This window comes from Hordeum vulgare, chromosome 3H (genome assembly GCF_904849725.1).
Source record: "Hordeum vulgare subsp. vulgare chromosome 3H, MorexV3_pseudomolecules_assembly, whole genome shotgun sequence".
Taxonomy (NCBI): domain Eukaryota; kingdom Viridiplantae; phylum Streptophyta; class Magnoliopsida; order Poales; family Poaceae; genus Hordeum; species Hordeum vulgare.
The window spans coordinates 385511854-385525181 of NC_058520.1; the positions used below are offsets into that span (position 1 = coordinate 385511854).

The 13328-nt window shown below is 41.3% G+C and overlaps 1 protein-coding gene across 1 annotated transcript; it reads left to right on the forward strand.

The window, feature by feature from the left end:
- Nucleotides 1–327: 327 nt before the first annotated feature.
- On the forward strand, nucleotides 328–10792 carry LOC123443928 (glycerol-3-phosphate acyltransferase 1). The gene is made up of 2 exons (XM_045120492.1): nucleotides 328–1248; nucleotides 9692–10792. The coding sequence occupies exons 1-2, from the start codon at nucleotides 505–507 to the stop codon at nucleotides 10556–10558; spliced, it is 1611 nt and encodes a 536-aa protein (XP_044976427.1). The 5' UTR covers nucleotides 328–504; the 3' UTR covers nucleotides 10559–10792.
- Nucleotides 10793–13328: the final 2536 nt, after the last annotated feature.

A 13328-nucleotide genomic window follows, 5' to 3' on the forward strand; every position in this document is an offset into this window, starting at 1 on the left:
AAAAAAGTTATCTTATATAAGCATTTTTGGGACAAACTATACATGATACTTCCAGGCATTGAATAAAGATATTATAGAATTTGTTTGTTGTTCATCATTTAGTTTGGCCAAATTAAGGGCGTCCAACCTGCTATGCCATATGGCGCATACTGGTTGACCTATTGGGAATGATACTCCTATTCACTTTCTGACCGTAGTATTGTTTACCCTGGCGGACGTTTGTCGGATTTGGACCTTTGAATGATGTTCCTATAGGTCAGCCTCCTAATTTCTCCCACCTACCACCTTAATTCTCTCCCCCTTCCTCTCATCCCCATATATATCCCGTTACCGATCAATCTCCTGCAAACACGCACTAGAGCAGTGCGACTGGCACCATCCACCTTCATCGTCTCTCCTATCCCAAGCACTTGGCTAGGCCATTTCTACCAGCAAGACCAGCAGAAAGGCAGGTTGGTCAAGCTTGCACAGATAAAGTGTCCGTACGGGCATAGGAAGCAGGAGATGGTCTTCCCCGCCATTCTGCCCAAGATAGCCGTCCACTGGCTCATCAACTTGTACCGCGCGGCCAGGAAGCTCCGCAGCAATGCCTTCCAGTACTACCGTAACTCCACCACCAACACCAAGCCATCCACTCAAGCCGTCTCCAGCTCCGAGCGCGCCATGCCGTCCGCTGCTGATGGGACGGTGGTGTGCGACTTCCACGGTGGGCTCCTGAGGTCCGCCGGCATCTTCCCCTACTTCATGCTCGTCGCCTTCGAGGGCGGCAGCCTGCTCCGGGCGCTGGTGCTGCTCTGCTTCTTTCCCCTCGTGTGCATGCTCGGCGAGCACTCCGACGCCGGCGTCCGGGTCATGACGTTCGTCACCTTCGTTGGGCTCAGGCCACGGGACGCCGACCTCGTGGCCCGCACCATCCTGCCAAAGTTCTACATGGAGGGGCTCCACGCGCAGGTGTACGACCACCTCTGGCTGCCGGCGAAGAGGAAGGTGGCGCTGACGAGCGCGCCGAGGGTGATGGCGGAGTGGTTCCTCAAAGAGTACATGGCCGCGAACGTGGTCGTCGGGTGCGAGCTTGAGATGGTTGAGGTAGGGCGCGTGTGGTATTTCACCGGGCTGCTGTGCGGGACAGGACCAGACAACATGGGCTTGAGGCACAAGGCACTGAGGGAGGCGTTGGAAGCGGACGGCAACATGGCCGACGTTGCCGTCGTCGGGAGCTCCGACCACCTCTGCGCTCCCTACTGCAAGGTGCACTCGTTCGCGCTTTTTCTCTTTATTATTACTATAAATATAGTACTAGTGTACGTACGATTGTCTTAAGTTCATCACCACTACGTACCTACTGCTACCTAGTCCCAACGTTCAGAGTATCATGTTCAGAGTAGTCCCAACGTTCCCAGGTGATGACTTCTTCATTTCCAACGTTCAGAGTATCCCGTTTTGCATTGTCTTGCATGCTACTACAAGCCAACATGGTGCCCCTGCAGTTTTGTTGGATTTGCACCTAGGAAAATAGATTAAAAAGGAGTGACCACATGGTCACCTGCACATGGTGTATATGTGGTGAACAACCTTAAAACAAGCAAAAAACAGGGAGTGGTCATTTTGGCCCTTACAAAGTTACAATTACTATGCCAACATCTAAAACACGAAACCTACTTAAACTAACGTAGTACTATGGTTTTTTACGTAATTGAAAACGTGAAGACATGGGATTGGATTGAAGGAAGTGGAAGGGCCCACACCCATAAAAATCAGGGGCCAAGACAATTTAGTTAGGCATGTTACGTAGGATTTAGTAAATGAATTACGTAAGTCTAGCATTTTTGCCTGAAACACCATGTACAGATGAGGGGAGAGGAATAGTGCGTATCCATTTGCACCAACGGATTTCTGAGCAGTTCCAAGGAATAATAGAGAAAGAGACTCTTGTCTTGTGAGCATAAGGAGATAAGGCTGGTTGTAATAAATAGTACTCCCTCCGTTCCTAAATATAAGACTTTTTTAAAGATTACACTATGAATTACATACGGATGTACATAGACATATTTTAGAGTAGAGATTCATACATTTTGCTCCGTATATAGTCTATTAATGAAATCTCTAAAATGTCTTATATTTAGGAACGGAGGGAGTATCATATACTAGTATCATATATATGATACTAGTCTATGATACCACATTTGTAATACATAGTATCATATGTTAGTATCATATATTAATTTATTTATTATTATATAAGACACATAGTAGTTGACATGCATGATACTATCTATGATATTTTTATTATGAACAACCTAAGTCACATATGTACAGTATCTTTTTTTAAAAGCCGTACAGTACCTTTTTATCACTTTCAGCTATCGCGCTCCCAACAGTCTGCATTAATTCCCTCGCAAAAAAAAATCAGCCTGCATTAATTCCCTCGCAAAAAAATCAGTCTGCATTAATTCCCTCGCAAAAGAAAATCAGCCTGCAATAATGTTTGGAGTAAAACGACGTGACCGTACCGCGCGGGCAGAACTCGCTGTCTCCTAGTACGTCGCAGCATGATAGGTGTGGGGTCGGCAAGAAAAAGTACTGTAGTGGGCTACTTTTCTCTAGGAATAGTAAGCTGCACCACGTTGGGGGCGACACTAGGCAACTCAAATTTAGTTTTTAGCACTACAACCTTTTTTTTGCTATTATGGGCTGGAGAACGGGTCTCTAGTTACACGTTGCAGAATGGATAAACCTTTCTTTTACTGGAATAGAGATGGATAAACTTGGCCTGAAACTGGGACTGCCCGATCTCAGATCCAATCTGTGGTGGTCAGTACATGCGAACCTTTAGTATGTTTGGTGACAGTTAAAACCTTGTGCTTCCTCCCAGGGGGAGGGGGGATATCAAGTGCTCCATGCTCCAACTTCAAAAAAATCAATTTCAAACGTGTCACAAAATTCTGGAAAAATATATGAATGTTTACAAAGAATGTGACTATAACTCCTAAAAATTTCAGGTCCAAACTCTAAATGCACGTTCAGAAACAAAATGTAAAATCTATCATGAATAGTGTCATGCAAAGATAAAAGCAACATTCAACACTATTCACATTTAAATTTGTTTTTTTTCTCAATGTACATTTCGAGTGTGGACCTGAAATTTTTAGAGGATATAGTCACATTCCTTATGAACATTCACATGCGAACATTCACAATTTACTACAGCATTTTTTCACAACTTACAAAACGGGCTAGAAAGCATAGAACTTCGTCTTATAGCATCCGGTCAATCCAGAATCAAAGTGAGGAGCGCCTTTTCAACAAATTAGTAAAAGGAAAAGGTTCATTAGTTGGTGATGGCAACGCAATCACTTGAGCTTTTGTCGAGCCAGGCCAGACTTCATTTTCAGGTTTTGCTTTAATGATGGTCCGGGTCCTCTGAGACGTTTTACCAACCATGAACAAAGAAAGATAATAAAGACTTGCCCGAATTGAGCATAGATTAATTTTGATAACTATGCCATTTACATATGAGATTGATTTCGATAATTTTAGATAGGTGGAAAACATTTCTTTTGGAAAGGGAGCAACCGAGCCCGAGCTCCAATGATTGCTTATAAAACAAATCCATGACATGTATGTCAAAATATTCTAAAAACATTTTCCATGTATATAGAAGTGTATTCTACATAGTTGTATAATTTTATTAGGAAAAATGTTATGTGAGGAATAAATGTGAAAACTCAAAACAAAAAAAATGTAGTCCCGCGATGGTCTAGAGGAAAATCCAGCCAAGCAAATTCAGTGTTTGTTCTAGCTAGAATGAAAAGCCATACGTCATGCGCGGTCCACGGTATGGAAGATGTCCAAAAAAAATCTCTTATGCATCTTGACCTCCAGTTACCTGGATTTTCTAGAGTAGACACATGTTGTTTTTCTTTTAGATTCTTTTGAAATAATCAATTTTTTTGAACATGGGAGCATGTGAGTATTGGGAGGCGGGCAGGGGCAGTGACGACTAGGGGTGGCGGCGGGTGGCGAGTAGGGCATCATGGGGGAGGCGGATGGTAGCGAGTAGAAGCAACGGACTCGAGGACGAGTTGTCCATGGCTCAGGAGAGGAGACGAGGCCATGTGGGAGGAGAAGGGGGGTCACAAGGGGTGAGGGTTCCTCGTACGTTCGTGGTTGTAGGTGGGAATCTGTGAGTTTGGACTTCGCGATCAGAGTCGTGCTTGTTGTTATGTGACCGAACTTTTAGGGTGTTCTCGTCTCAGCATAGCTATGAGCCTTTATTCATCACATAAGCATAGCCGAGGAGAGCCCATACACTCTTCCAAACAACGAAAAATGAGTTTATAAGTGAACTTTTGACCTCATGCATCCTCCTTGCACCCTACTATACATATAGTAATATTATCCCCCTCTGCATGTACGGTGAACAATGGTATGTGTAAGAGGATAAATTATCCCCCTCCTTTGAGGAAGCATCCTAAAGATAAACCTTGTTATAGTAGACAGTTGAAAAGTTATTGTGCCAAGCCCCCAAAATACCAACGCACCGGACTAGCAAACGTCAACAATGAAGAAAAGTGTGGATTGAAAGGTCCAATATGTAGACACACAAGCATAGAGGAGCGGAGACAATATCCATGAAGATCCGCCAAAGACAAACACCGACAACATCTCGTTAGATCCACCAGAGACACACCTGCGCATGCCCTCCGATGATGTTAGACGCAACGCCGAGACAGGGGCTTGGTGGGAGAACTTTATTCCATTTTCAAGAAGTTGCTGTCGTCGCCTCGCCTTACTAAGCTAAATAGACAAGCCCTAAATAGACTAATAACATAAAAAATCAAAGCAAAGTTCCTCTTGTTAGAAAGGATCGGGATCTGCCACTACTCCTTTGCCCTAAGGCTACAGAAATGAGGCAGCTCGGCGGCACACATGAGGTGTGGAAACCCTAGACGCGGGAGTGCTCATGTGGGGAGGAGAAAATTGTGGGAGGTCGTTTTGTTTCCCCTCTATCTGCCCATTTTGCATATATTTTTTCAAAACAAACGGACAAGGTGGTGCATGGTCTGTTTTGTGTTGTAGTTTTGGTCCGTTCTTACAAATAAAACATGGATGAATCCGAGTACACATGAATTCACTTCGGAAAACATATTTCTAAATGACAAACAATCCAATTTTTCTTCCACGCGTACATCCCCACAGTTTATATGCGCGAAAAAAGGTTCTATGAAAAGATAACTTTTTTGCCATGTGCGTAGAAGACCAAAAATATGTCATGAAAAGCTATTTAGAAGCACTCAAGTGTGTCTTTTTCACTCAAGCAAAATAAAAGACATTTTTTCATTAAATATTGTGCTGTATACATATCTTTATCAAATAATAAAGCACTTTCTGGTAGTCCGTCATTCAAGTTACCCCTAAAAACGTCAATAATTACCCACAATCTCGCTCGTAAGTGAAAAAAGGGTTTACACCGGAGAATCCCGGTCTGGGCCGGCCCATGCAGTTGGTGTCCTATACTGCGCTCCGCATGCTGGGGGAAGACACAACGATCCTGTTCGGGTCGTCCATGTCAGGGCGGCCTTTATTTTTCGTTTTTTCCATCTTTATTTTGTAGTGTTCTACATTCAATAATTTGATCATTCAAAAAACTTATGGGAAAACAAAAAATAATAGATAAATTTGAAATAAAATTTTACACAACTCAAAAATGTTTGTGGGCTCAGAAAATGTTTGCTACTTTTATTTTTTTAATTATTCGCATATTCAAAAACTTTCACAAATGTTTTTAAAATACTCAAAAGTAAAAAAGTACATTATTTTTGTAAAATAACGGGTACTAAAAATTGTTAAAATTGAATAAAACTGCAGCAATTCAAATAATGTTCATAAATTGAAACAATCATAAATTTTTTAAAAATGTTCGTAACATACAAAATTATTTATTAATTCAAAATTTGTTCATTGATACGACAAAAGTCATGCATTTCTAAAAGAAAATCTTTAATTTTTGAAATTGCTCGTTGATTCTAGAAATGTTCGCCGATTCAAAAAAATGTTTCTAGAAATGTTCACAAATTTTGAAAACTACTTGCAAAAAGTATAAAGGATTATAGGAAATAAAAATAAAGGCAGAAAAGAAGCGGCATCTACGCGGGGATTATGTAGGCAAGAAAAGGAAGGAAAGCCGCGGGAATTTGGGAGCTCCGGGAACGCAACCAAATCCCACAGTCTTGTCTAGATGGGCCGGCCCAAGAACAAGCGCGGCGCGTAAAAATTCTGAAAAAATGGTCGTCGACCAGGATTCGAACAAGCTAACCACTAGATCAATGATCTGTCAGTTGTTGCTCTTAGTGAGAAACATTTAAGAATAAAATAGTAGATGTGCTATTTATTGCGCACTAAATGTACAGTCCAATTTTTTTTGAATTAACCGAAAACATGTTCATAATCATAGATTACAAATGAAGTTTACGACCATGCAAAAAAATTCACGTATTCAATAAAAAGTTCACAATGGAAAAAGTTCATGGATTCAAAATAAGTTCATTTAAAAAAAAGGCTAAATATATTACGAAACAAATTGCACTGGATAGCATTTTTGAATTTGTGAAAAACACAAAAAACTAGTAATGTTCGTGGTTTTTAAAAATGTTCATCAAATTTGAAAAAACAATTGGGTAATTTGTAAAATAGTTCATCAAACTATAAAAAAGTCCATTCAATTCTGAAAACTGTTCACTTATTTTAGAAAAAGTTCATCATTTTAGAAACTAAGCTCATCGATTTTGAAAAATCTTCATTCATTTTTAAAAATAGTTCACAATAAAACAGTTCATTGATTTCAAAAAAAAGTTCATCAATCTTGGAAAAAAGTTCATCGAATCCGAAAAAAGCTCATCGATGTTGGAAAAAAGATCATTTATCCGAAAACAGTTCATCGAATTTAAAACAGTTTATCAATTTCGAAAAAAGTTCATATCTGAAAACAGTTCATCGAATTTAAAACAGTTTATCAATTTCTAAAAATGTTCATTGGATTTGAAATAAAGTTCAGTGACTTTGTAAAACGTTCACCGAATTTGAAAATGGTTAATGGATTATGAAAAATGTTCAACAATTTTTAAAAGAGTACAGTGATTTTGAAAAACGTTCATCAAATTTAATAAAAATTAAAAGTATTTTGAAAATCGTTCTTCAAATTTTCAAAAAAACTTCTCTGATTTTGAAAAATGTTTGTCGAATTTAAAAATAGTAAATTGATTTAAAAAAATCTCAACCAATTTAGAAAATGTTTATAAACTGTTTCAATAAGTTCGTCAAATTTTAAAAATGTTCACCGGATTTTTAAAATGTGCATCTAGTTTGAAAAAGAAAACTACCGATTTTAAATAAAAAATCATTGTTTTTAAAAAAAACCATCTATTTTTAAAAAGGTTCATTAATTTTTAAAAAAATCATAAGTTTTTCAAAAAACAAGTTCATTCAATTTATTAAAAAAGAAAAGAATTATCCGAGAAAGAAAAGAAAAAAGAAAAATAGGAAAAAAGATATAACAAGAAAGGGGTGGAAAGATGACGCTGAACACGTGAGGTAAATGCAGCCTGTTGGTTTGCGTAGCGATCGCACCGCGCCATCGGCGATGAGGTTGCAGGTTCGAATCGCAGGCCGAGCCCAACTAAGCCTGCTGCAGGCGCCGGTTAACAGAAACAAGAAGAAACCGGATGCTGCAACGCTGAATAGGAAACGGTCGGGAATTGTATTGGCAAAAAAAGGAAGAAAAGGAGCTGACAAGGAGAGGATTCCTTATTATTTCTTATGTGATGGGCTAATTAAAAGAAGATTGCTATAGGTGGCTATAAAAACGTGATTAATTAGCTGTGAGTTAATGACAGGTTAAATATGTGTGTGTGTGTTTGAAGAGAAAACCAGAAAGAGACCCATGTCTCCGAAGAGAAAAAAAATGTGCAGAAGACTTTGAGCGGTTGTGTAACCAGTGGTGATAGCAGCCTTGGATTAGGAGAAAAATAGATTGGGTGTAGGAAGAAGAAAAAAAATTAAGAGTAATTTAACCAAAAGGAAAAAATCCAACAATATTATATGTTGCATACAAATACTAAAAATATAAGTTTATGGCATTAAGGTTAACCAATTAATAAATTTATTATGCACCCATTGCAATGTACGGACCCTTTTCCTAGTTTTACTAGCATGTACATGTTAAATTTTGTTTTCATTTTAAAATGCCTTTAATTCAGGAACAATCCAACCATGAACGGTGTGTAAATTGTGTTTGGCTTGAGAAACCATTCATTGTAGAAATATCTGAATTGTCGTCTACAAAATAGAAATTGTACCCCGTATTATTGTTGTGGGAATTGATTAGAATTATTTTTAATGATATTTGGTTATATGATACTCTCTTCATTCCATAATATAATGTGACCTCGTTTTTCGAGATCTAAATTTGATCATAAATTTGACCAACGAGACCGACTGCGGCGGAAGCAAAAAATTATACAAATTCGTATTATCGAAAATACGAATTCAACGGTATAATTTTTGCTTACGCCGCAATCGGTCTTGTAGGTTAAATATATGGTTGAACTTAGATCTTGAAAAGCGCGAACGCACTACATTATAAAATGAAGGAAGTAGATTTTTATTTATGATATTAATATAAGAACTGAAACCAAATTACGAGTTATTGTATTTCATCTCTCCTATATTTAAAGAGAATGAAAAATTTTGTCCACTAATCTCTCGTCCAACTTAATCTATGTTCCCTTCTCTCTTCACCTTATTGATTCTTTTCCGTCGCAAAAAACTCTAGTTTCTCGTATGATTTTCCCTTAAAGCTGCTTAAACTGGCCCACCTCTTACTTACTTATCAAATAATTTTTATTTTCTTTAGTAAGCAAATAAATGTTTAATTACCAAACAAATGTTTACATAACAAAGCACTTTTACACAGTCAAATTAATATGATCAGGTAAATCACTGGCTAACCCTTACAATGTTTTTTCAATTGCAACACGCACAAAATTATGTTGTTTTTGTATAGCATTAGAACATAGTCATTATAACTAGCAGGTTTGGAGCATGTTAATGTAGTTCTTTTTTCATGCAAGGTGATATGTTAAGTTGGTATAGTTGCTTGTTGAGAGGATCGAAAGTAGTATGCATCAAATATTTTGGTATAAAATAGTTTTATACAAAAATTGATTATCTTTCAACCTTTTCTAAACCATGCATCGAATAAAGAGGGCTAACATGAGGGATTGGGAGAAGCATTTACACCTACTCCCTCCATCCCAAAATAAATGCCTTAAGCTTATTACAACTTTGTACTATCTTTAGTATAAAGTTGAGACAGTTATTTTGGGACAGAGGAAGTATATTATTGCCATTTTAGTTAGTTTGGAAAACGTACTACACGAATGTCATCATTGAGACTAATCATTGCTTAAATTTTAATTCACATTAGAGGATAACACACGCCTTTATTCGGTTCTGGAATTAATAATTTTCCTCCCAAAGGTCATTATGGCAATTCATATATTTATGAATATATTTTGAAATTCAGGAACATAATTTAAATTCAAATTCAGAACGTCTTCTTCAAAATCGGGGAGAACATTTATTTTTTTCACTGTTATTACCGAGGCTTGATCGGTCGCGTGGTTGAACGCAGGAGCTTTACGTGGTCAGCTTGGCGAGTGGCAAGACCGCCCGTCTGCCGCGAGAGAGGTACCCGAAGCCGCTCATCTTCCACGACGGACGTCTGGTCTTTCTGCCCACCGCCCCTGCTATGCTCGCCTTCTTCCTATTTTTGCCGCTAGGTTTTATACTCTCCGTCATCCGCATCTCCATCGGCATCGTCCTGCCCTACAACATCAGCTTCGCAGCCAGCGCGCTCGCCGGAGTCTGCTTCCGCACCTCCGGCCGCCGCACCCGGGAAGCCGGCGGCAAGCGCAGGGGCGTCCTGTTCGTGTGCACGCACCGGACGCTGGTGGACCCGATCATGCTCACCGCGGCGCTGCAGAGGGCCGTGCCAGCCGTGACGTACAGCCTCAGCCGGCTCTCCGAGATGATCGCGCCCATCAAGACGGTGCGGCTGACGCGTGACCGCGACCAGGACGCCGCCATGATGTCGCGGCTGCTGGAGCAGGGAGACCTCGCGGTGTGCCCCGAGGGCACCACCTGCCGCGAGCCCTACCTGCTGCGGTTCAGCCCGCTGTTCGCCGAGCTGGCCGACGACATGGAGCCCGTGGCGCTGGACGCGCAGGTCACGTCGTTGTATGGCACCACGGCCAGCGGCCACAAGTGGCTCGACCCCGTCGCCTTCTTCGCCAACCCGGTGCCTGCGTACAGGGTGGAGTTCCTCGGCGCCGTGCCACGGGAACAGACGCGCGCAGGGGGGAGGACCGGCGCCGAGGTAGCCAACTGGGTCCAGCGCCGGCTCGGCGAGGCGCTTGGGTTCGAATGCACCGAGCTCAGTCGCCGTGACAAGTACATTATGCTCGCCGGAAACGACGGTGTTGTCCGCAACCGCAAGTAGCGCAGCAGCTGAACGTGTTCTACACATCTACACGTACGTCCTGCAAACCAAAAGACGCCAATATTATCAGTTCCTCCTATTCGGAAGTAATGTAGTCTGTTCGGGGGTAGTGTGTGTGTCTATTGAGTTTTCTCTTGCTGGTGTGTTGAGAAGGACTGGTTTGCTGTCAGACTCCAAAATAAATGATTGTACTGAAATCTAATCAAAGGACGACGTCTTGTCGTTAACAAAGTACACTGCTGGAACGTCTGAGGTATGCGCGACATGGTTCGTGACTCCCATGCCTCCATTGTGCGTATGCTCAACTCCTTTGATGTAATTTTATGATGTTCAAGAGCAACGGCCAACCCAGACAGCGATTTCGTTTGTTTTTTGTGCGTTTGGATCGACGTCTGTCCGGCGTCCGCCCTATTTTAGATATGGGTCGCCAGCGCGTCCAACGCGCCGACCCGGCTGATTCTATTTTGCATGATTTTTATAGTTTGAATCAAATAACATAATTTGGATCGAAAATGCATAGTTATTACAAGCTGAATAAAAATAAAAATGTCTCACATAGTTTTGCAAACGAATAAAAGAAGATAAATCTATTGGTTGCCAACATGAGCCCACATATGCTTAACCAAATCATTTTGCAGTTGCACGTGAGTTTCTCAATCACGCATGTCTTGATGAAATTGGGTGATCTGTTCAAACGTTGCCGCTTCTCCATGCTCACGCACAACATTCTCACCCTGAAACTGAAACCCTTGATCGTACAGACGTTTCAGCCGCTCGTCTTCTACGATCATATTATGCATGATCACACAAGCAGTCATCACCTTTCACAGTTTCTGCGTGCTCCAAGTATTAGCAGGATACCGAACGATGCCCCATCAAGATCGCAAAACACCAAAGGCACGCTCGACATCCTTCCTAGCACCCTCTTGCTCTTTGGCAAATCTTTTCCTCTTCTCTCCGACAGGGTTGGGTATTGTCTTGACAACAATGGTCCACTGAGGATAGATACCGTCACCCACGTTGTATCCTTTGTCGTAGTTGTGGTCGTTGACAGTAAAGTTCATCGGTGGGCTGTTGCCTTCGGCAAGCCTAACAAACACCGGCGAGCGCTGAAGCACGTTAATATTACTGTGTGATCCGGCCATGCCAAAGAAAGAGTGCCAGATCCAGAGATCTTCAGACGCCACATCCTCTAGTATGACAGTGCAAGCCTTGACATGGCCCTTATACTGCCCTTGCCAAGCAGAAGGGCAGTTCTTCAACTCCCAGTGCATGCAGTCTATGCTAGCAAGCATCCCTGGGAAGCCCCTGCTGGCATTCATCGCCAACAAACGGGATGTATACAACAAAACTGACTTGTATGGTCGCTTTTTCTGAGACGCTATTTGTATTCGTCTCTACATACATGAACAATATCAAGCTAAAGACGCTTCTTAAAACGTTTATAGAGGGTCACATTTTTTCGCTTATAATTGGCCATTTAGAAAATACAATATAATTTTAATTAACTTAGAGACGATTTAGGAGACGTTTTAGTATGTGACTCTATTAATAAATCATATCTTTTACTCAAAAGGATATTAAAATTATAGGTGTGTTAAAATCCCAATAGATGACCCGAGTAATTGCACGAGAAAATGATTAAGAGGCATTGTCTTATTAAATTGTCACCTTAATCATCACATCCGTAGTATTATTCTAGGTAAAATTATATTACCTCTGTAATATTCTCGTGTTAAAACAAAAATCTTAATCATCCCTCCTTGGAAAAAATATCCTTAATCATCCAAAAGATACAAGGGACTTGATGATTTTTTGTCTTGTTTTAGTTTGACAGCTAATGATTTGCCACATTTTATCTAAACTTATATATAGTTTACATTAATTTCTTGATAAATTGCTTTATTGGTGTTTTCCTATTATTTTAGTTTATTTTGACTTGATAAATCTAGGTGGAATGACCTATATACCCTTTGATATTTTTGCAATCTTTTTTTTTTGAGGTTGATATTTTTGCAATATGATATGTAATCTGATCTGTAACAGTGTTATAGAAAAACTGGTGTACAACTTAACAACCAGTTCGCCCCTGGCCGCCGCTCGCCGCTCTCTGCAAACTATTCTAGGATGAACTGGTGTATCCTAGATCCGTATTTGTCTCTCTCTGCAAACTAAACAAACCGCCGCCGCCGCCGCTCGGCGCCTCAGACCTAGCCGCCGCCGTTCGCCCCTCGCCAGAGCCCTCACCCCCAACTTGAACTCCTGCTTATCCCCACTCTGCTCCCCCGTCGGTCGATGGCGGTGCCCTCTGGCAAGAGCTACCCCGCCGCCCCCGCCGCTCCTTCTAGGCAAGTTCCACAGCCATCAGACGCCAGTCTCAAACAGCCCAAGCTCGCCAGTTGACGCCGGTCTCCCCCAGCCCAGCTCCCCTTCCACCAAGACGCCGGTTTCACCCCAGCCCAAGCTCCATAGTTGTGTGCCGCCGGTTGGCCCGAGAAGAAAACTGCTTCCCATCAACGCCAGGCTCCGCCTCCCGCGGTATACTCTACCCGGACAACGCCTTTGTCCCTCAGTTGTCGACCTTGGCAACGAACTCGCCACAACCCACGCGGCTAGAAGATTGTCTGCAGGTTGTTGTTATCTTTTTTTTATATCTCCACATCGTGTGAAATAGAGTTCGAATTGAGATATACCTCATCTGTTTTCTCTTTCTATCTTGTTGTGATGCACTGTATTGTTGCAATTCGATTTTTTTGATAAAAATAGATGA